Below are 25,293 nucleotides of genomic sequence, written 5' to 3'. Positions count from 1 at the left end.
TTTTCTATTTTCCATTGGCAAATTCTGCTGTTATTCATTTTGTTATACTGCCAACACCCACTTACCAACGCAGCTGGAGAACATGAGAATTATTCTGTACCCAACTGTTCCTCTAAATGTATTTGTGGACATCAGATAATCTGGACCTGTATATGAAAGCAAGGATTATCTTCTTTCTCTTGTTTGTGGGTTTGCACTTTAGTGTATGTACTGTTTATGTCTGAGGTCATTCAAACATAGGCTACTGAACTACACTGTACTGGATGCAATGTAGTGATGTCTGTAAATACCCCTGTGTTATGAACGCTGCCTGCTTTCTCTTATCTTTTTCACTCACTCATTTTTTGTCACTGTATGTAAGGCTGGAATGCTGCATGCTGCCTTTGGGTCCGAGCGAGGGGTGGTGTTTTAATGGGCTGCTGCCCCCTTCTTACTTTTCTAATAACAAACACAGGAAGTTGCTCTTGCTGGATAAGGGAAGAAGAATGAAAACATGGATGGATAAGATTTTTGCACTGTTTGAAACAAGTTTAATTCAAACCCGCACCAAATAAAATGCTAAATTTTATGTCAATGTATTTATATAGCACAAATGTTCTGTACAACTTAAAAAAAAAAAAACTTAAAGTTAAAGCTTTCTAATAGCCTATTTGGTCTCAATGTAAATAAATGAATACATACATTTGATAAATATTGATGGAGACAAGTTTTAAACAAAGGTAACTGGCTTACCAAGAAGGTAAATGAGGTGCTAAGATGCAGTTTTGGCATATCTGTGAGTCTGTAATGTGACTTGCTTTCAATGGCAGAGCACTTTACATGCAAAAACAGCTTGAAGAGTAAACAGAGCGTGTCTATGGGTCAAAAAGGTAAATGAAGGATGAGTTGGATCCCTCTGGGTTAAAAAACTTCTTAGAGCTCCAATTCTCAATCCAAAAATTTGAACCAGAATCAAGAATCGGTTTAGACCAGTTACTTACACCGCCATATACCCATGCCATCATTAGTATATTTTGGAGATGTTCTGATAGACTTGAAAATAACATGACTTTTTGTTTTGTTTAATTATGCTCCCTTAAACTAAAAAAAGTCTGATATATAGAACATGAAAAGCAAGAACATATCTGGTTGTGGTGGATGCTTGCTAAGACCACAATGCAGACTTTTTTCAAATGACTGTACAATTATGTTAAGTCAAGGTTATGCTGTGTGCTGAGAGGATAGCCAGTAGCTCTGGCCAGTTCAGTGATGCTTATAGAGGTAATGTGTCATTACATGCTCAGCTCGTAGAAAAGACTTGCTTTGGTTACAATAAATATTGTGAGCTGCACTGTGTATTGTGTTCCAGATGCATGTATTTTTATTCTGGGACAGCTGGCTTTTTGAGCATTATGACACACCATTATCATCTTATTTTGTAATTCTTTAAAACCAGACTCAAGAGAGCAATACATTTGGGCATGATGTCCATGAAAGTGATGAAAATAGTGAAAACAATTGTATTTATTATAAAAAAATTATGTATTTAAACTAAAAGCGACACATGATAAATGCATCAAGTTAAGATCATTATGCCCACAGAAATGTCACTGACCCTTGTGCTGAAGAGGTGCACAAATACGGTACAGCATACTGTATTGGACTCAATACCTTTAAAAGTATTTTTCCTTTCTGCCCCGCTGCTCTAGGAACAGTGAAATGCTGTGTGAACACAGGCTTTGTGCTTTGCAAGCAGACCATTTACTTTGAAAATGGAAAAATGGTAAATACTTCAATCATGCACATTTTTATACCTCAGAGCTATTATCAGTGGTGCAGATAAAATGCACGTTTAGCTTAAAACATACAGTACATAAGACCTTTATGTGAGATCTCATTCCATTTTATTTTAAATCATGTAACTTATATTTGCAAACACAAACATTCCTGTTTAAAATGTCCAGCTGCTTTCTTGATCCCAGGATGTTGATGGGGTCAGTGTTTACAAGATGCGAGTACACTGTAAAAAATAATATGCCCCATCTACTCAATAAAATTGTGGCAACAGATTACAAGCAATATCATTAATTACATTAAACAAATCAAAATTGATTTAGATTTACTCTATAAACTCCTTAATATTTACATATTCAAAAAGCCAAACTGCAATTTGCAATTAAATTTTTTATTAAAATTTAAACAAAAATATTGGGTATACTAGACAAAGATCTAGCACTATACAATAAAAAATATTATGTGATATCTACCCAATAAAAGTGTGGCAACAGATTACAAGCAATATCATTAATTAAATTCAATAAATAAAAATTGTGTTAGAATCACTCCATAAACTCTTTAATAGTAACCCATTCAAAAAGGTAATCTGCAATTTGCAATTAGAAATTAATTTAAATTTAAACAAAATATTGGGTATACAGGACAAAGACCTAGCACTATACAATAAATACTATTCAATTATACTATTTTAATTTAACATAATCCATTAATATTTTTATTAGTAATGAGTATTATATCTGATTTCAGAATGACAGACAAAGATGAATCAATTCTTATTTTATTGCAGTCAAAAGAACAGGAAAGCATCTCATTTTAATGATGTATTTGTAACAGTGTAAACTTCAAAAAGTATTTTACAGTCTTTAAAGAAAACCGTCCACATTTCCCGACGAAAGGTTCCATGTTTGTGTTCTGTTACATTGATTCACACCCAGAAAATCAGACAGCAGTTTAGACTTACTGTACTGTAATCAGTTCATAAACTTTGAAGAATCCAGCTCCAAGAAAAGTTTCTGAAACACCTGAAAAGATGCCTGGGATACTGGAGATTCAATGCATAGATCCAAGGATAAAGCATGCCCTGTGAACACCTTTAAGGCCTCAATAACAATTCCAGCATCCTTTGGGCTTCCACTCCTAGAAGATCCATTCTTTACAATTACAGCCATCACAAGCTGCTCAAGTCCCGCCTCTTCATCTTTATCCTGCAACATTAAACAGCAAATATGTCTTAAAACCTTTATAAATGTATACAGCTTGAATATTGAAATAATCCACACATTAAACTTGTATATTAAAATGTTTTAAAGAAAACTGGAAGATATGTGTAATGGAGTTCATCTGAGTTTGTGGCTTATTAGGTATGTTTGAAATGTGCAATAATATTGAAAACTGATAAAAAAATTCTCATTGGAATCACAAATAATATCAAAAAATGTTTGAAAAGATATATAATCTATATTTATAATTAGGACAAATCTTTTCCCTACATTTTTTTCTGTCACACGACAGTCACATATTTATTTGTTAACCAAGTTACTCACATGTGTATATACACACACATACACTATATACACAATATAATATGTACAATTTATTTATTTAATAATATTCCTCACCTTTTGTTGTGAATAAAGTTCTCCCTCAGCAATGTTTCACGTTGCCTGCAGGAAGCTGCAGTACGTTACAGGCCTTCATGAACACACAATTTAGATAATAGGTCGCGAAATTAATAGTGAATGTTCAATTTACATTATGTAGAAAGCTTAAACATTTTAAAAAGACAACTTATACATTTAATATCTTACTCACCTTTTGTGGAATTAAATGAATAATGTTATATTTCCCCTCAGTAATGATACTGTACTCGCGGGAAAATTCAACACAGGGCGTCGCAATTTAGCACACAATTAATTTACAGCGAAGAATAGTTTTACATTACCAATTTATTCGAATATAGTTAACACAAAACTAAATAAACCGAAAAAGACCGCAGTAAAGTCACATTTATTTTTATAACACGAACCAAGCGAGAGAGCGAGCAGAATTTGTCATAATAGATACATACATGATACATATCTATGAGAGTTAGTGATAAGAGAACCCACCCATTCAGAGGAACAGTATGATTGGTCAGTTTTTCTGTCACTCAAAATGAGTTGCATCTGGACCACCAATCGCAGCATGCGAATCGACGAATGCATCCTAGATATGCGACCTCCTGGGTCCTAAAGCTGAAGTTACGTCCAAACCCAGTTCATATTAATCCTTATTGTAATTAATATTTACAAATTACAAACAAATTATACAAAGAAACCCTGCTTATAGACTTATAAGACTAAATATTGCCCGTTAAATTTACCCGAAATGAATTTTATCCACAGTTTAAACACTACATTGACGTCACAGCCAGCGGAGATTTTCAGCGACACTGGCCGAGGTGAGGCGACGTTGTCCGGTATATTTACGCGCGGAGCGCCCGCTGATTATCTGGAGCTCCCATCGCCACAAAACTCGAAGGAAATGTTTAAATAGGCGATATCTTTATGAACCTACTGCAGATTCTTGTTTAAAAAACATACATTCTCGACTGAAATGCTTTCAAAACTTTGAATTTTGGCACAATAACAGAAATATTTCCTAAATCCGTCTGCTCAGCGCTCACGACCTGCAATACAACCCGGAATGGTTTTTGATTTAAAACAGCTCATTAATATTACGTTGGATTTATTCAGTATTCGCTACATGCGCAGATACACAATAAGAATAGCTAAATCCTTCACAAAAACAATAAGTTGTTTTTATTCCAGTCATTTTTAAAGAATTTTAACACAAAAAAAATAACAAACTACATGAAATTAATTTTATTAAATAAAGTTTACATATTCAATTTCATAAAATCTACAAGCCTGCAGAATGACTTTTTACAGTGTATACATTACATCTAAAGGAAGCCGGAGACGGTATGCAGCAGAGACACAACTCATAAAACATAAATGGGGCTTCATTGCAACACTCAACGTGGCAGCTGTAGTAAATCCAAGCTAACATGTAAATAAAGCATTTTTTTGTGCCTGGTCCTTATTCCATAGTGCATGCATACATTAGCTGTGCTAATCCTAAAGTATACATTTTTTTAATCTGATTAATAATTATGAATATTATATATTATAAATAAAAAGTTTTAGAGATTTTTCTGAACTTGCATGACTCAAAAAGTACTTTTAATGGGCTTAAATGTCTTCAAAATAATATAATTCAAAGCAAATGTATTGTGCCTCTGAAGTATCAAACTAGGACATTGATGTCATCCACAGCTTGATGCTAATGATACAGAAATGTGATTTAGATAGAGATGTCCAAAACAAACTTATCTTGAGGTTAGGAAACAATGTTTTAAGCTACACTGAAGTAAACCAGTCTGTACCCAAAAGCAAATTGAGGCCTCATTTAGACCTGCAGGCGTCAATTACCGCTGAACCCAGCAGACATCCCAGCTCATAAGTTCTGTCTCATTACCTGCCCATTCAAAATCACATCTGCTCTGTGACTTCCAGCTGCTCACCTGAGAAATCCTGCAGTGCGTCTTCAAGGTCATTGATCATAAAGATGCTGCATAAACCTTCACAGGGAATGCACATAAAAATTGCTGTGAGCTTTGCTGTCTATGAAACACAGCTCACAAAATACAGCGGTGCCTTAAAAGTCAGACCATGAAAAATATGGGTCTAAAAAACTCATGTAAACCTGAAATAAGGTAAATGAAAATGTTTCTGTAAAAAAATTATGAATTAAAAAATAAATTCCATTTTATTCTAAACAATTTATTGGTTATAAAATGTAAGCAAATTTGTGCTATTGGCCATTTTTACCCTTAAAAGTTAGATTTTTCCAAATACTAGGAAGTGTTGAACATTTTTACTTTCATTTTTAAGCACTTTATAATAAAGTTTAAAATAACAGATGTATTTCACAAGTGATTTTAGATTTTTAGACCCTATTGTATTTCCAGATACACAGAAACTGTTGTAATAATTTACTTTATTGCATTCAAAAATAAATACAAGCCAAGGTCATTTCAAATTATAGTATTATAAATTAAAATGGTATAACATATCAGAATAAAAAAGATAAATATATTATTGCAGATGCAAGTGTAAATGGATATAGTGCAATAAAAGCATTGAATAACTAAAGTTTCTGTGTAATGTTATGAGCTTCACTTAAAGGAAACCAGAAATGATATCTACCCAAATATAACCATTTCAAGAATCATGTCAGCATGCGCATTTGTAAAGCTTTAAAGACTAAAGCTTTATAGTCAAATCCCTGGAGTGACACTGAAGTTTCCAAAATAAAAGGTCACTATTAGCACACAATTAGATCTAATGGACATGAAGTTTACAGTATTCAAGTAGGATAAAAGTGGATGAAAGGAGAAGCAGAGAGTGAAGTGACAGATGTTTCTGCGGGAGTTTACTGTAACACAGCGGGGGTCTGGGGCTCCAGAATGATCCTGTTGGGGTCCTGGATGCAGGAGAAAGCTTTACGAGGGATTTTCTTCACGTCAATGTAGTTGTACTCTAAATGGACATCTGACAGCAGAGACTTCTCAGTACTTATAGCCTTACATACAGACCTCACTGGAACAGAGCTGAAAAGACAAAGCAATACATTTGTTTTATTTCTTGAAAGTTTTGTTCCAGGCTGTTTGCTGCAAATATACAAAGGGGAAACCCAGCTAAACTAAAATGTATTTTTCATATGGACTACATACAATAATGCAAAATATTTTTTTATTGACAGATAACATGACTTATGGTCAGTATTTCTTCTCAGTTATTTCACCAAATGTGTGTCATAAAGTTCATTAAGAAAAAAGTAATCTGATGTATATCAGAAAACCCATAAAATTACTGGCAAAGGCCCAAAGCAAAAACACAAATATTCTTATTAGCATGGGGTTCATGTAGTTCACTCGGCTGAGTCTGAAAGTGAGAGCGCTCACTATTTATTCTTTCATACCAATTCCAATATAGCCTGAAGGTGCAGACAAGTTTATGGTTTTGAAATGCAAACTAAGACAATAAAAAGAAGTGAGATTAGAGAGTAAGAAATGAGAATGTTTTAAAGCAAAAATCTCAGTAGTCGTCTGAGCATAAAGAACAAGCTGGTTAACTTTTCAGAAATCTCTGAATCTTAAGGTATGGATTTGTTCCAAATACGAATATGTTTTCTACACATTTAAAGGCATTGTAGTGTTCCAGACATGAATAATGATTAAAAGAGACAAGACTTTTAATATGTAAAATAAATCTTTGGTGTCCCCAGAGCACAAGTGATGTTTTAGCTCAAAATACCATATAGATAATTTATGCTAAAATGGCCACTTTGTAGGTGTGAGCAAAAATGTGTCGTTTTTTGGTAGGGATGCACCGATACCGATACTGGTATCGGCCTCGATACCACATTTTCTAAAGTACTCATACTGGTTAAAAGTCCCCCGATACCTGGAATCGATACCACGGTCTGAGAAATGTTTATGTTTGAGCGGCGTGTAAGGGGTTAATGCCTCTTGTGTTGTCCAAAGAGACAGAGTTTACAACAAACTGGAAAACTAGTCCCTTGTTTTTTTTTGTTAAATTATATGACTAAAGCTGTTACCTGTAAATTTAAATCATGTTTTTTTTAAGTACTCGGTATCCGTATTGGCAAGTACTGAAATGCAAGTACTCGTACTCGTATTCAAAAAAGTGGTATCGGTGCATCCCTAGTTTTTGGGTGTGTCCATTAAAATGCAAATGAGCTGATGAAATGCAAACACTCATCGCCATCAATTGTGGTGTCAATTATTTTTTTCTCTTTCCCCCTTTCTGCACTAAATGGCAGTGCCGTGGTTGGAAAGTGCAGATTAAGGGGCGGTATTATTATGAATGGTCAGAAAATGCTCTCTAGCTGTCACTGGGGTGTTCCCCTATTTTAAAGAGGACACATTTGCACCTAGAATTCATATTAGTACCTCAGAGGTACATAATGATACCAAAGAGTGCATATTAGTACGTAATGTTTGCATATCGGTACCTAAATGGTACATATTAGGACATTTTATAAGGGTAGTACCCCCAGTGACATCCTAGGACCATTTATTGACCATATTTTTGTGTGAAGGCAGCTGCGTACAGTATGTAGGCAGTATGCAGGTTTCGTGTACAAACCTTATACGGTTGTGATCTAGACGCAGTAGCTGGAGATTCTTGAAGTGGCGTATGTTGCGTGGCACAGTTTCAAGCCTATTGTTGTCCAAGTGCAGCTCCACCAGTGTTTGATAGACTCCACGAAACGATCTTCCCAGCACTCTCTCCTCCTCCAAAAGGTTGTGGGAGAGATGCAGAGACTGTAAGCCTGGACGAAGGTGACTCAGTGAGTTTGGTGGAATGGCGTGGATGTGATTGTGCTGAAGGGAAAGCTGACGCAAGGCTCTCGGCAGGTGTGAGGGCACCACGGCCATCTGGTTATGAGACAGGTCAAGAACTTCAAGCTTCCTGAGAAACAAGAGTGAGAGAGAGGTGACGTGCTTACTTATTTTCAACTAATAATGGTAGCAGTAGTCAAATAATATGAACTGTCCAAATATTGCACTTAGATGCTCATTGTAACTTCAATGTGCGTATTACTTGTATAAGTGTAAACTATGTGAAAATATTGTTTGTGGTAAGCATACATTAGTCACATCACATTATAAATAAGGAGTTTCTTTCAAGTGTGTCCAAGAAGAAAAATAATCAGCAGTGTTTGCACAGAGACCGGGCCCCTGGGTGGGTCATTAACCCAAGGCGACTGGAGCCAAAAATACTGTGTGCACAACAAAGAGTGTGAACTTTAAAAATGTGTGTGTATGAGAGAGAGAGAGCGAGAGAAAGAGAGAGAGAAAGTGTATATGTGAAAAGGTCTCAAAGTGGAGTCAGAAGCACATTTAATATGCAGCATTGATGGTTAACCAGCACACAAGGACACTCAAGATAGCTGCAGCAGGTAATATTATTAATAAATCAAAGCTACTGTACAGTACAATGACCTCTATGTGGTTTTTATTCACCTAACAAGCTCTGCTACTATCCATGAGATGAGAATTGCTCACTGCCTATCAATTAGGAATTTTCTGTGGGACATTTTCAGGAGTACATGGGAATACTGTGCTATTATTTTCAGCTCTAATCTAAAGTTGTTTAGTGTGCAGAGAATACAACAATAATAATAAAATGCTTATTTGTATGTTATAATGTTATCTTATGCTATATTATATTGGTAGTATTTGAGATCCTTAAGTTCTATTTGTGAAATAAGTGTAAATGCTAATAAACAGTGGGAATTCTTTCTCTTTTTAGGAGATTTTTTATAGCAGCTGGGTTGTTTTATAACGTGAATATTTCCACAAATGTTTCATAATGTGTGTGTGTGCTGTTGAAATGAAATAAAACTATAAAGCAAACAAATAATTTAAAATAATAAATAAGGGCTGTTCAGTGTTGACGTCAGTTCATAGGTGAACTCAGAAGACAAATATGTTTCTCTCAGAATTTGTAACAAATGCCGCCAATGTTGTTTTGGTAATAGGTCTAGATCCTTATACTTCACTAGACTGTGCATTATGTCACCGTTATTACAGATTTGCATTTACTGTATGTAGTTTTAAACGGAGACAACAAGGCGTAGGTTTCAAAAAGGTGCACTTTGAAACAAAAAAAGTCTTCAAAAGTTTGCGTTTTCAGGACCCCAAAATGCCATTGTCATGTAGACAAACAGCCAAACCGAATAAAAACGTTTCCATTTACGGTTTAAAACATTGTCGTGTAAACTGTGGTTAAAGGGATGGGCCAAAAATTATAATATACCCATGATTTCTTCACCCTCAAGCTGTCTGTGATAACCTGGTTGAAACCAGGCCATTCTCAGTAGTAACTGAGTTATGGTCTGGCAAAGCTTCATAGACAAATTATTTCCAAAGGGGCGTCACCAACGGACGTCTCTCAAATGCTTCTGTGTCCAATTGGATAGACCTAAAACCAATCACAGCAATGAAGGAGATGACGTATGTAGAGCTATATCAGACTTTTGCCGGATCCATTTCAGTAAGACAGCGATAACATATTTTTTTAAATATGAAGGCTTCAAGTGTTGTTCTTTGCTCGGGTCTGCTTCACCGTCGCTGCGCTGTTGTGGTTCTCCTGATTTTGCCAAGTGGTTGATGATGGGCAACATTATGTACATTTTGTTTTAAGTTTAAGCTTCCAATCAGGATTAGCTTACTGTTTTTCACTTATCATGTCCCTCTGATTTTAGGGTTTGGTTATGGTTAGGGTTGTGGTTTGGGGTGGGTTTAGGTTTTATTTAGAAAAATGTTGTCCTTGGGTCAACACAATATGTTGCCCTGAAGACATCAACCACTTGGCAAAATCACTTTGAGCGTGCTGTCGTCATCGTGTAAAGCCCGCCCCAACATTTCTGATTAGTCCAGCGATTTCTCAGCACTAGAAATGGCCTTGAATGGCCTCTTTGCAAGACTACTTGCAGAGCAAATCTAAATTTGCCGGAAGTTGTCTGGGTTTTCCCAGGCTACGTCCGAGATGCATAAGTCCATACGATCACATTTTTAGCTTTTTTTAGAACATGTCCTAACTCTTCCAATTATAATGTATGAATATGCGGGTCCACCTCCTTTAAGGGCGCACTCACATTATCTCAACCAAACCAAACCATGCCTGGGCGCGATTGCCACCCCTCCCTACTCCCCCAGGTGCACGCACTCACCACACTGTACTTCTTATCGATCCGAGTCCGGGCGCGCTTTCGTCATTAAGATGCGATTGTTTTGAAAAAGCAGGAAGTAAAGCGCTCTCTTAACACTGGAACCCACCGTAATGATAAGTCTGTGTTTTTTATTCGGAGTCGTTTGGTACGCGATTACAGACAGCCCTCTCACATGTCATCATATTGCTTAGTTGATCTGTCACGTGCGCAGCTCGGACATTCACGTAACCCCGCTGCGCGCATCAAAAGGTTTTTACGGAGGCAGATGAAGGTGAGTGGTCGCGCAACTGACGTCTTCACCTTTTGAATCGCGCTCAGGCGCGATTGCGCTCACACCACAGCCTTCCGCGCCTGAGCCCAAGTGAACCGCGCTCCGGCCCACCTCTGCAACCCGGCCGCGGCGCGATTAAACAATCCGCGCCCGGGCGCGGAACGAAGCGATCACACTAGTCAAACAAACCAGGCTTTGGGGGTCAAACGCGCCCGAGCGCGGTTTGGTTTGGATAATGTGAGTGCGCCCTAAGCCCAAAGATTGTGTATCCATCTTTCACATCAGTAATCTAAACGGCTCCAGGGGGATAAATAAAGGCCGTCTGAGGGTAATCCATGCAGTTTTGTCGTAGAAATAACCTTATTTAAAACTTAACAAACAAAAGTAACTAGCTTCTGATAATGCCTCCATCTTAGACGTCTCTGCATCATTCATGCAGAGGGTTCTTTGCTGCTGCTTTGTGTCTCCACCCTCCCTCTGCATTTGTCATACGTCATATTATCATTTTTGGACCAACTATCTTTTTAAAGCAATAAAGCATAAGTACAGAACAGGACAGTCACATTTTGTAAAGTGGTTTTGCTCTTCAGAATTATTGGCTTCCTGTTGCTGAGTAGTGACATTGTTCCTCCATAAAGATCCCCTTACCATCAAGCCAAGTGCAATAAATGATAGCAGTGATCCTCAGAAATCAAAGCAGTAATGAGGAACAGAGAACTCGCCTGCCACCACATGAACTCAATCACTGGTGCCAGTGCCAGCATTGCACAACTGGCCTTACGTAACCTGGCATGCAGGACAGGAAGACCACTGCTACCACAATGCAGATTTCATGCTGTATCATTCTGCAATGGCCCTCTTTCCTGACAGGACGAAGTTTTAAAAACATTTTTCACACTCATGGCTTTATCTACCGAACCAGTGGCACGGTTGTGTCCTCAGTCATTACAAGATGAGAGTCGACTTCTTTTTGAAGCACAACTGCACCATGCTGCGCACTAACTCGTGTTTTTGTCCCCCTTTGAGACAACTTGGGAAAATTCATGCGAGTGTCCTCTGTTTCACCCTAGTGCCTCTAGGCTTTCTGCTTATTCCCGTAAGCTTAGTCCAGCAACGCATCAACACTGTCCTCTCCATACGCCTCCTCTGAGTCTCAGGTCATTGGCCCTTTAACAGCACACCCTGTTCTTGACCCCAGTCTTTCCAGAACCCAACAACACTTCAGATGACATGGGCCACATTGTGTCATTCTCTCTCACGCATCAACAATTGTGCACCTATATAAACACACAGGCATATGAAATCCACATAGTGTTCTGCACAGTTTTCTAACCTCACTCGGCACAGATTTTGATATGAACCTGGTCATGTGACACTATGCATCACAGAGAGACACACTATATGTGGGTCGTATATGATATTTTACATTTACCGGGCATTACAAAATCTTTTCTTCAGTATGTGTGTCCCCTGGGTACAAACCATAAACTATAAAAAATATGGACGACACGTCTCCATAGAATTTCACTGTAAAAAATGAAGCCAAAGTATCTCAAAAATTGCAGATGACATCATTTGGAGCCAGAGTCTCAGTGGTATCAAGGCCCCGCCCATTTTCCATTTAACTCAATCACGAACACACAAATCAAGTCATCACACCCCTTTAAATCTTTTAATTTTCTAAGTGCATGATTTTTGAAAAAAAAAAAACACTTTGGAAAGGGAGTCGGGAGTAAGGGACATGTCTACTAACTGTCATCGTTGCCTAGGTTGCGTATGTGTGGGGCGGGTCTATCAAAAGAAGGTCCAGATTCTATTGGAATAGGTGATTTCAAATATCAACATTGGCTTTCAGAGATCATGCACCCCACCTTTAAAATAACTAAAACAGTAGAAACCATCCTTGGGAATTTTTTTTAAGTGTAATTAGATTTTTTTTAAGTTTGGCTCTCGTCCCATTCGTTTACATGAAGAGGGTGGGGTTTATGACCTATATTGCAGCCAGCCACCAATCGAAATGTTTTGGCTTCACTTTTCAGGACGTGTGTGGGACCAAAAGCATCTTAAACTGTAATTTATTAACTGGCCTTTAGAGACATGCTCCAAAAGTCAATCCCGCAGACCCCCCCCCCATGTTAAAATGCCCAACTTTATAGCAGAAAAAATATGTTTACAGCCTGGTACAAAAGTGGTTATTGTCTATATTTTGCCCTTCATGACAACTATGAGGGGGTGAATTTTCTTGTAACTCATCCTCAGCTCCATCCACATTCCACCTCTTTGCCCATTTTTGGTTTAAAGATGGCGACGGTCAGCTCCGCCCACTTTGGGTTTCTAAAATGCTCTTCAAATGCTCATATTTTATACAAAATATAATGGCACCCTTTGGTTCGAACCCATGACCTTTTGTGCTGCTAACGCAATGCTTAATCACTGAGCTATAAAAGAGCACAATTTAAAGTGAGGATGAAATCCCACTTTTAAATTGCAAATAACAAAATGACTAAATAAGCTACAAACACAGTATCAGAAAAAGTTTGGACACTTTTTGGACAGTACATTGTTTTACATTACTTTATATTCCTGTACCTCATTTGGTAGAGCATTGCATCAGCATCACAATGATCATGAGTTTGAATTCCAGGGAAAACATATATATTAATAAAAATGTATACTTCAAATGCACGATAGGCCACTTTGGATGGAAGCATCTGCCAAATGCATAAATGTAAATGTAATGACTCGGATTGTTCAACGCTCTGCAGTTTGTGCTGCTTGAGTTAATGAGTGAAAGTTTGAGAAATGCATGAAGCCTTGAGGGGTGTCGATGAAGCTGGGATTTAAAGTGCTATTTAGACTGGGTCTGAAATGTTATTTGGGCTGAAAGGCACTCATAAAGGCTGAGGAAATGAAAGCAGACAGTAAATGTCCCAGGGAGGTTCACAGATTTATGCTGAGATAATAGCATGGTGCTGGACTGTGTTTGGGTAGATCACAAGACAACACGCATGAATGTACACACGCATGCATTTACAGTAACAATTAAGAGTACGATTCGGTGACAATGTGACACTAGTTGTGACATTAAGAGCCTGTAAAGTTGAGCCAATTGCTGATCAAAGCTCACTTACACTTGCTGCGGTTAATTATGGGTTATCGTAAAAAGAAAACAGCATCAGTGAAATAGCCATGGCCAAAGCTCCAGAAATAATTTCCGTTTTCGTGGTAATGCAGATGTTGATGATAATAAAAAGAGAGTAAGAGAGAGAGAGGGAAAGAGAGAGAGACAACAACTGGGCAATGCAAAGTTTACACGTTCGATCCCAGGGAATGCTGGCATTAGGCATGGGCCGGTATAAGATTCTGGCGGTATGATAACCTTTAGCAAAAATACCACGGTTTCACGGTGTTGCGGTATTGCCATTGCAACACTAAAATGTGTTATTTTCAAATGCCAGGTACAATAAAGTCTTTAAATTATAATATGCTTTCAAAACATATATAATATTTTCGTAATATATATTAAATGTAAACATCAAATCAATCACATGACTTCATGATTTAATGAATTTTGTATAAACACAGCTCATACCTTGGAGACGGTATCACAGAACATTTTAGTGGTTTTGAAACCTTGACTGTTTTAAACCTCGGTATACCTTGAAACCGGTAACCGGCCCATGCCTAGCTGGCATACTGATAAATTGTATACATTGCACTGCACTGTAAGTTGATTTGGATAAATGCATCTATCAAATGGGTTTCCTCAATAAAACTGATTACTTCTGACTTTATCTTTTAATTCCCCGCATCTCATATTTGCTGTTTTTGGCTTTCAGAAATATGTCTGGTCATATTTGGAAGTATTTGGCCCATGCATTCACCACCACACAATCTTATAACTATCACTCCAGTTAACCCATCAACAACCAGCCAACACTGTAACCTGTTATCAATGACAATGAGCTGATGCTCAACTATAAAATAGGTCTTAGTAACGCTCCCTGCACAATACTGACAAAGTTGATAATACGTTTTTTTTATAAAATGCCTTTCCAGAGCCCAGGGACGCTCAATGATATTCCTCACGAAATGAAGTTTTAGTCTCCAAACAGCTGGGTCGTGGTGTGTTTTCAGTCTTGTTTTTTTAAGACACAGTAGAGAGCAGAATGAGTGATGAGAGAATCACTTCTGCCTCCTGTATAACACACTTGAACATGAGTGATGCGAGGCCTTGGAGATGAACATCTCCAGTCGGATCAAAACCATGAGGCAGATGCAAGCTGACAGTCAAGCCAGAATAAATGATCTTACTTCTCCAACTGATTCTGGTGATGGGGAATGCACAGGTACTTTTCTAGCACAATGCATGTGATTATAGGGTCAAAAACAGTGTGTCTTGTGCACCACCTAGTGGCTAGTACCAGAAATGGACTTCAGTTAAAATTAAAGCAACACTATGTAGTTTTTTTTACCTTTAAATAATGTCTCTAAAATTATTTCAGTGATAGAACAACTTTTAACTGGACAAATTGTACTGTTGTTGCAACCTGAGCAGCCTCCTAGCTGCTACAAGCACACTCTGAAAGTGGCGGTGGAGGGTAGGAAACACAGCCCCGCCCCTCCCCCTGCCTGCAGAAGAGTGTCTGATACCAGGCACTGTTGCGCTTTTTAACCACATGGGGGAGCTGTAAGTCATTTTTACATGGAAACTACATAGTGTTGCTTTAATACATTGATTATGAAATTAAGAGCGTAAAAGTTTGAATGTGATTTCAGACTGATTTCAATCTTTGACCTGGCTTTACTTAGTCAATATGAAATATATCAAGGTTATAATTTTACATGATATTCTTTATGTAGGATGATTTTATGTAGAAAACAGTAAATCACAAAAAATGATCGTAACTGGGTTTTCACAGGTCACGTATCAGTTTATAAAGATAAATAGCTGGGCCCGGTAGTAATTTGTTAATTATGATACATTGCACGGGGCGAAACATAAAAAGAACAACAAAGAGAAAAAAAGTTTAAAATATATTTTATACGGTTTACAATTTCTGTAATGTAGCCCGTCGTGTGTGTGGTTCCTTATTTCAAAATATGTTTTCTGCGCATCCAGAGATCCTATGTGTGCATCATGTGTCTTGACAAAATAAGTGCCTGCTGCAGGGTTTATGATAAAAGAGACGCTCGTGTTTGCCAGATACTCGCATAATCTCATGCATAATAATCACAGTTTACAGTTAAGGGAGTGTCTTGCATGTATATTGTGAATGTGAGCGTCTCTTTTATCATAAATGGTTTTGACGCATGTGCAGCAGGCACTTATTTTGACAAAAAACGTGATGCACATGGTTCACATGACACAACAAACACATATTTTGAAAACTCAAGCAACACACATGACACTGACACTCCCAACACTAATTTTGAATTAGCGCCCCTCGGATGAGCAGTCACGAGCCGCCACTGATATTTAATGTTTCTGTCCTTAACTTATGAGGTAAATAAATACCGGTACAGTGTGTGTGTAATAAGCAGGATAATGTACAGGCAGAAGGTTGTCATCACAAAATAAGCCATTAACAGTGTGATACAAGACCCTTCGCGTCAGGTCCTGATCAAACTGTTGGGGCTTATTTCTGCGATAATAAACTGCTGCCTATACATTATCCCCTTTGTAAAAAATAGCTTGTTGAAAAAAGGTTGCGTTTTGTATAAAAAGTGTGAGACTTACGGCAGGTTGATCCAAGCCCTGGGATAGATGTTGTTCTCTCTCAGAAGATTGTGACTGAGATCAAGCACTCTTAGGTGTATGCATTTATGCAAAAGCCTATCCTGCACCTCCACAATTTGATTTTCTTGCATTCTCAACTCCTGCAAATACACAAAGAAAAAAAAACAATTAAACTATAATAGAGATGTGCACTGAAAAAATGGTTCATTCAATTTACTAAATTGAATAAAGGTAAGTGGTTACAATCAATTTATTTAAGCTACATTTAAACAAAAAAAATTAGGAATACAAAATACTTTTGTTTAAAAGTAGCTTAAATAAGTTGATTGCAACCACTTACCTTAAAAAATTGAGTAAATTAAATGAATAATTTTTTTCAGTGGACTGACATTGGCTGGGTGACATTATAACTGACCTCTAGAGATGGGGGCAGTCCTGCTGGGATGGCACTGAATCGATTTTTATCCAATCGTAAGAACTTCAGCGCTTTCAGGGGTCTGAAAGCCCAGGGTGCGACGCTGCCCTCATACAGCAGGTTACCTGTTAGCTCTAAGACTTGTAGATTGGTCAAGCCTATGGAAAAAAAGTGCTTTGAATTAAAAGGGAACACAGACAACAAAAAAGGTGAGTTTTTTTCAGTACATCTTCTCATAGGTGCTGCTATTTAGATGCGTTCTAAACAACTGGCATGCAAATATTTTAGCATACCTTTCCAAACATTTATGGGTTGTATATGTTGATAGGATTCTAATCTTGGTTGTGTCAAATGGGTTTGTCCATATTTTCCCAACCCAGCATTTTTTTGAGTATACTGACACCTAGTGGCACAATGGGTGCCAATACAGAAATGCTCTATTCAGACAGATATGATCAATTGGTGTTATGAACGATATTGAGCATATCATCCTATACAAATTTAGGCCAATGACTTTTTATTATAGGATTTTATTTTGGCTACTGATATAACTATGGAGTGTATAACTATATAACTGGAGTCCATGTCATGTAATGGCGCTTTTCCATTGCATAGTACCCCACAGTTTGGTTTGGGTCGGGTCTGCTTACTTTTGGGAGCTTTCCACTGGGTTCAGTTTGTAGTACCCGATACTTTTTTTAGTACCACCTCAGTTGTGGTTCCAAGTGACCCGAGCTGATACCAAAACGTGATGCGAAAACACTGTAGATCACTGATTGATCTGAGAGTATCGTCACTACCAGCGTCATCACTATAATGTAAAAGATTAGCTTTACCTTCATGCTAGCTTGTCTCAAGTAAACCTGTTGTCCTCTGTGCATTGCTGTAAGTTTCCAAACTCCCTTTTAGTGATGAAAAACACTCACAGGTTGAGAATCAGGAACACCATAAAATAATTCCAGACTTGCAGTTTGTGGCGGCACATTCACGATGCGCACGTCCGCATATATGCTTAAATGTGACTTGAATGAGGCTCAGCGGAGCGCGTCGACTGACGCCACGGTGTTTGTATCTATTTGTGGTGGTCAATTTTTATTTTGTGGCAGACTGAGAAATAAATGAATGTATGGGAATGTATAACGACGCTCTCACTTGTATGATGTCACAGCTGTAGGCAGTGCAAATATAATGACACGCCTACAATCCCTCCCACTCCGAAGTGTTATTAAACTCGATGGAAAAGCTAATCAAGCCAAAGAGAGGTGAGCTGACCGGACCTGACCTAAACCAAACTGCGAGGTACTATGCAATAGAGGTTATCTGACTTTCGTTGTTAAAAAATTTGTACATCATAGGCAGAGTTTTGCATTTGTGCTTGGGAAGCCTATCGGCAAACAAGGGTACATCAATACTTTTAGATTAGCGAGAGAATGTGGCTTCATGGTTTTTAAATAAAGTTTAAATTAATTAAAACTATTTTAGCCTTAAGTTACTTAGTCTACCTTTTAAAATATTAAGATTAGACAAATAAAATATGAATTTTTATACTTCTCAGACAAAATCCTAATTGGCTCTGGCCCTGCCCCACCAGAACTCTGCCAATGATGTACATCTAGGTAGCAGAGCTGTGAACAAATAAACTTGGTTTATCCCATTTGTGCAGCTGAAACAACAGCACAAACCTTTAAAGTTGTGTGAGGCCAGCTGGTTTATTCTATTGTTGTGTATCCTTAGCTCCTCCAGAGAAGATGGCAAATGTGGAACTGCTGTAAGTCCATTGCCATCGAGTTTCAGTCTTCTCAGATTTGTCAGATTCTGGTGAGGAGAATAAAACAAACTGTTTACTGAGGAGCGGTTAAGTCCTGTCTGCATTGGGTTTCATGACCCTGAAGACATCATTGGTTTAAATTGTAAGAAAGTAATGTTTCCACTGTGCCTATACCAGCATGAATGAAAGGTTTAAGGTAAGAACATGTCCTTCAAACCCCATCTTTACTTTTTGAATACAGCTCTCTATCATTTGTACAGTGTGGGCACTGTAATATTTGAACTTCCCTCTTTAATGAACATCCTTCTTAGTTGCTTCCGGTCCACAAAAGTCAGCAACATTTTCCAGAATGTTTTTATTGGAGCTATGTTTGATTTGAGAGGAGCATGTGGTCACTTTATAAAGAGGTTACTTTATAGGAAAAGGATGTATTGTGGCTAAACTTAGCACTTACAAGATATAGCAGTTATAATTTAAACCTTTTCAAATTGTGTATGTTGAAATAAAAAAAAAACTCTTTTAGGGTGGAGGCCTATACATATTCTCTAAAGACTGCAAAAGTATATATTTGGTGTAATTAAAGGGACAAGAAATAACAGTACCGTGAACAGACTCATGTCGAAAGACGAATCCTCCAGCATATTCATACTTAGATCAACCTCCTCAAGATTTGGCAGTCCGGCAAAACCACCGGGAGGAATTGTGCTCAAGTTGTTCCCTATAGAGAAGAACATTGGATAATGGTTATTATTGCAACCCAACATATGGTATACAACAAATAATCCGACTTACGTAACCACAAAGTCGATTGACTTTTGTAGTAAGGATAAAAGGTTTTGAAAAACATTTTTAAATTACAGTGTCTGGGTGATGTATATAATTATGTCGGTCCTTTATGTCCAGCGCTTACCAGGCAGTTCAAGTATGGTGACTCCAGTAATGTTTGTTATGATTGGCAGATGAGTCAAGCAGGAGTTGCAAAATATTCGAGCTCCGTCCAGTTGGCAGCCTTCTGGTAATGAAACTATGCTCAGGGTGCTGTTATTCACATCGGCCTCTTCCTCTTCCTTTCCTGCTTCCTCCTCTTCTTCCTTTCCTGCTTCCTCCTCTTCTTTTTCTTCTTCTTCTTTTCCTTCCTCCTCTTCCTCTTCTTCTTCTTCTTCTTCCTCTTCTTCTTCTTCCTCATCATCATCTTCTTCATCTTCATCCTCTTTCTTTTTGTTTACTTTTTGTTCTTCACCTTTGTCCATGAGACGCGTTTTCTCTTCGTTAAGCCCTCTCAGGATGGTATTGAGCTTCCCTATTGTTCCTCCCCATCTCTCTAATACAGCATTGAGCTCCACCCACACAGCTTCCGTTCGCCCCAAAATTGACTAAAGGTACACAATACACACACACAGGGAATCCATTAGTGACACAGGAATGGTCAGAAGCAAATGGAACATACAAAATATAGTGGATAAATAGGACAGGCAGGAATGAAGGAGGAGGAAAATGAGAGGCTAAACATTAGGAATAAATTTAGGTATGGTTGTGCTGTCTCAGACTGCCAGATTACACATACTTGTTTCCCTCTGACAACAGTAGTGGCCTAGGCTCCAAATGGATATCACTATGGTGTTCAAGTGTGGCCAAAAATAAAATATTTACTTTTCCAGCTGCTTTTTGATTTAAGAACTACACAAAGAAAAATGTAGTGATTCCCTCACCTGTTTATTTTCGGTGCCTGCGGCCCTTAAGTGCCTTGATCCTTGTGTTTGGTTTGTTTCACCTGCAATTATACAACCATGATTTAAAAACGATGACACCAAAAACAGTAGCTGAACACTGATCTGTGTGTTAACCAACCAACCACTTAACCAAAGACAGAAACAGCTACACATACACGAGAGCACGTATTTATATTTTCTTACATTTTGCAGACGTTTCTACACTGTAAAAAATTCTGTATAATTTGCAGCTGGGTTGCCGGTAACTTACTTATTACTGGCAACATTTTGTTCAAAGTTAAATGAACATTAAACATTTACAAGTCTTTGTCTTTACAGAATAAAACTAGAAAAACAGCATCAAGCAAAACATTCTGGGAAACAAAATCTGAAGCAAATTTCTGGTTCCCAGAATGCTTTGCATGAGGCTGTTATTGTATAGTTTTAATTGTAAGATCTCTCTCTTTTTTTACAGTGTATTCAAAGCAACTAACAGCGCATTCAAAGTAGATATTTAGTGTATCAGTGTTTTTTGCCAAGAAATGAATTCATTGAACCAATTAATTTTACGATGCTATACCATTTGAACCACAGTAACAAATGGGTCAAAGACGTGGCGTTAATTATTTTGTGTTCATACGGATAAATTAAATGTAAAAGGTAAAAATTTCATAATAAATTTGCAGATTACTTGCATACATTATCTTTTTAAGGAACCAGTATAATATTTCTGGTTTTATTTCATTTTGAAAGCAGATTTGGGAGATAATTGCAAAAATGTCAATGTGGTGTAACCGGTCTGTGTCAATTGGTGTAACTAATATTTTTTCAAATTAAAATATAAATATATTCATTAAAAAATGTGGAATAAATTATAATCATCTAGTTCAGTTTATTAGGATTTTTTTACATACATTATTACACAATTTGTCAAAGATTATTTAGAAAACAGAGCTGTTTTCAGCATATGTCAGGACAAATATTACAAAAACGCATTAAAATTTACATTTAGAAATAACCAATAAAATTATATTTTAAAATCATACATTTTTTTTTGATGATTAGGCTTACATGCTATCAAGGTGGATAAAATATTTTATATTTCTCATTCTTTGGCACAACTGGCGGTTTCACCATTTGACATTTTCAGGTCCATTCAGTCTTAACTTTCATAAAAATGGTGCAAATGAAATCATAAAATTAACAGAAATACACTGTGAATTGAAATAAACCTGATGCATGGTTTTAAAACAAGTTTTTTTTTTTAATTCTCATCTTGCCAAACCGTTTTTGTCACTGACCCATATAAGTACCTACACATTACAAACACATACAGCGGCAAATTTAACAGAGTAAATTTAAATAAATGAATGTCATGAATTAAATAACATATAACCAAGTGTCATTTATTTTAAACAAAGATTTTAAAAAATTATAATTTCAAGCAAATAATTTTTATTCAGAATTATACAATAAAACATCACATAGTGTTCAAACAGCATTTTTTTAGGCTTGAAAACTTGCATCCTTTACTTAGACATGCTTCTTTTTGATATATGGTTGCAGTATGTAATGCAATAAAATAAATATATGTTAAGAGTGTTAGAAATGTCCAAATACATTTTGGGGCCATTGAAAATACATTACGACTATAATCTTCTTTAAATGTGCTTTGAAACAATACACATCCTGAAAGCTTTATATAAATAATATTTATTTTCATGACATGTCCAGAAACATCCTGTGCTACTTCTTTAAAAATATATATTATTGTTGCTACTCACCTAATGCTGGACTTGAATCCTCCAGTTGATGTTGTACGAATGAAACATCAGCCTCAGGTGACAAACTGATGTGTGAATCTAAGTCTGTTATTTCATTTCCCTCTGTGGTCTTATCCAGTTCATTCAATGCATCTGCTCTCGCTGTTAAAGTTCCCAAGCAGACACAAAGCACCACAAGAGCCTGCATGTTTCTGATCCGCTTACGATGTACCTGAATGCTCACCTCTTGCTGGCCTTTTAAATTCCCTCATAGCCAGTCGTGAGATGTAGGAGGAGAAAAAAAACAGGGTGGAGATTGCAGATCTGGGGTTAGACGTGTACAAGGACGTCCGTTGCCAGGATTCAAGTTCATCCCATGTTCACGAAAACATCATTCCCTGCTTGTAAAGTCAATGCCTGTGCCAACAGACACTCGAGTTTATAAGAGAGACAGAGAGAGGTAGAGGAAAGTGATGGCCAGTGTCAGTCATTTCATGTTTGTCACAATGAAGCTGTGTTCACACCTTGCTACACTTGAGATGGACAAATGAGGGAGCTATTCAAACAAGAGGGGGTCAGGCGAGCAGTCTGACTGACCCGTACACAACTTTCTCTGGCTCCATGTCTCGTCCGCAACATATTCCTGTCTGGCACACTGCCATTAGCACGTATGTAAGAAGAAAAAGACATTGCCAAAATAGAAAGACTTGGTAACTTACTCTTTAAACAAACAGATGGAGACAGCCATAATGACAAATAAAGTGGCTTTTAAAATCATACTCTTTGTTAAAGTTAAAGTCATAATGTACAGTGGCCAAAAAAGTATTTGGACGCTTAAGTCGCACTTAAAAAGTCCTGTAGTTTATTTGGCCTATAATTTGACATTTTTCATATTTGTGACCCAGCCTGTGAAAACTTAGCTGAAATCATTTTTTTGTGTATACTGTTTTCTACATAAAACCATCCTAGATAATATAAAGAACATTCTGTGAAAATATAACCTTGATAACTTTAATATCAACTGTGTAAGATCAGGCCAAAGATTGAAATCAATGTGAATTCCAATTTTGATGCTCCATTCTCAAAAAGATTAGATTATGAGCCTGGATTTTAAAGACAGGGTCACATATAATGTACTTTAAAGGGCACATATTATGCAAAATCCACTTTTACAAGGTGCTTGGACATAAATGTGTGATGGCAGTGTGCGAACCCTCTTCCTTATTTATTGCCAGTTAAACTAAAGCAGTCTCATTATGCTGCGTTTACACCAGCTGTGGTAAAGGCGGCAAGCGCGGGTGATTTACATGTTAAGTCAATGCAAAGACGCAATTACACGCGGATTATTATCCTGCGGCGCAGTACGCGCGGATGGCGCGGAACTGAGCAATTGGAATTGAGCGTTGCCGCGGGAAACGCGCGAGTTGAAAAATCTGAACTTCGGCGGATTTCCGCGCCGTGTTAACCAATCAGGACCTTGCTATAGTAGTGACGTGATTACAGGAAGCCGTCTCCGTGGAGTCGCAGAAGCCCCTCCCATACCGCGGATTTCCGTGTGAATTTCTCGAATGACTAGAATTTCACGCGCGGATGAAGCGAGTAAACTCAAATGTTCAAGCGTCCAACTACGTGCGAATAGCGCGTTTTGCTGCCCCTTCTGCGGCTGGTGTAAACGCAACATTAGACACGCTGTTTTGATTCTCTTGTTAATGTGATGTCACACAAACAAAGCCCCACCCACGGTCCCTGACTGACTGGTTAATTTTACCCGAAAGCTTTTCTAAATATGTTTATTAGCACATTGCATCACTAATACGGAATATCATTGGCGGCTTGTGACTGCTCTTTCGAGGTGCGCAAATTCAAAATATGTGTCATGTGTGTTGCATCACATGTTTTGTCAAAATAAGTGCCTGCTGCACACGCGTCAAAACCGTTTATGATAAAAGAGATGCTCACGTTCACAAAATACACGCAAGACACTCCCTTAACAGTAAACTCTTGATTACGCATGAGATTATGCGAGTATCTGGCAAAAGCGAGCGTCTATTTTATCATAAACCCTTTAGATGCATCTACAGCAGGCACTTATTTTGACAAGACACGTGATGCACATAGGTTCACTCGACACACCGAACACATATTTTGAAATTACGAACTACACACATGACGGCTAAATACATGTTGTGACGGACTTCCCATCGAGCGTCCTCGAAAAAAGAAGTCACTGACCGCCACTGCTAAATATACTATTATCTCAAACTGTATTCACAGGAATCAGATCTATTTTTAACCGAATGCGCTCACTGTTGGCTTACTCTGTTGGTAAGGAAGTGAGGAGCTGTGAGGAGCTGTAGCTCATTTGCATTTAAAGCTACAGACATGAAAAGAGCGCTTATTTGGAACAACAAATGGTTTGTGGGGTATTTTGAGCTAAAACTTTACAGACACACCTAAGACTTATATTACATCTTGTAAAATTTCCATAATTTGTGCCCTTTAAGTGTTTAAATACAATTACCAGTTTTCAAATAGTTCAAATAGAGTGGCTATACATTTTCAGTACATATGATCTCATTTTATTTAATAAAAAAAACTGATGTTTAAAAAAATCTAACAACCTCCGGTGGAGAAAGGCAGCGTGTTAAAAAAAGCTTGAGGTTTAAGGTTGGGCCGGGGTCTTGCACACACATACTGTATACAAATAGAAGAGCTCTCTGGGTCACATTGTAAAGGAAGAGATTGTTTGCATTTACATTTACACCACGAAGTATCACTGCAGAGTGATTTGCCTGTTTAAATTTGCTCAGACAACATGAGCTACAAAATGTGCAACAACTGTGTATATGTTGACACATGAAGCATATTTCCAATGTGCACACCTTGAGACAACTTTATACCTTATTTATACCTAGTTTTCCAACCTCATTAGAGATTCGCAAACTGTATATATATATATATATATATATATATATATATATATATATATATATATATATATATATATATATATATATATATATATATATAGTAAACCATCCAA

General features: G+C 37.4%; 1 protein-coding gene across 1 annotated transcript; it reads right to left on the bottom strand.

The window, feature by feature from the left end:
- Window positions 1-5,802: 5,802 nt before the first annotated feature.
- LOC135775621 (extracellular matrix protein 2) lies at window positions 5,803-22,537 on the bottom strand. Its single transcript, XM_065285993.1, has 9 exons — window positions 22,272-22,537; window positions 20,488-20,549; window positions 19,689-20,151; window positions 19,381-19,496; window positions 18,693-18,825; window positions 17,011-17,168; window positions 16,596-16,735; window positions 7,992-8,318; window positions 5,803-6,430 (listed from the first exon to the last, which is right to left on the bottom strand). Exons 1-9 carry the CDS (start codon window positions 22,456-22,458, stop codon window positions 6,253-6,255), a joined length of 1,764 nt encoding a protein of 587 aa, XP_065142065.1. The 5' UTR covers window positions 22,459-22,537; the 3' UTR covers window positions 5,803-6,252.
- Window positions 22,538-25,293: the final 2,756 nt, after the last annotated feature.

This window comes from Paramisgurnus dabryanus, chromosome 21 (assembly GCF_030506205.2).
Source record: "Paramisgurnus dabryanus chromosome 21, PD_genome_1.1, whole genome shotgun sequence".
Taxonomy (NCBI): Eukaryota; Metazoa; Chordata; class Actinopteri; order Cypriniformes; family Cobitidae; genus Paramisgurnus; species Paramisgurnus dabryanus.
The sequence above is the reverse complement of the archived record's forward strand: the minus strand, read 5'-3'. Positions and strand labels throughout refer to the sequence as shown.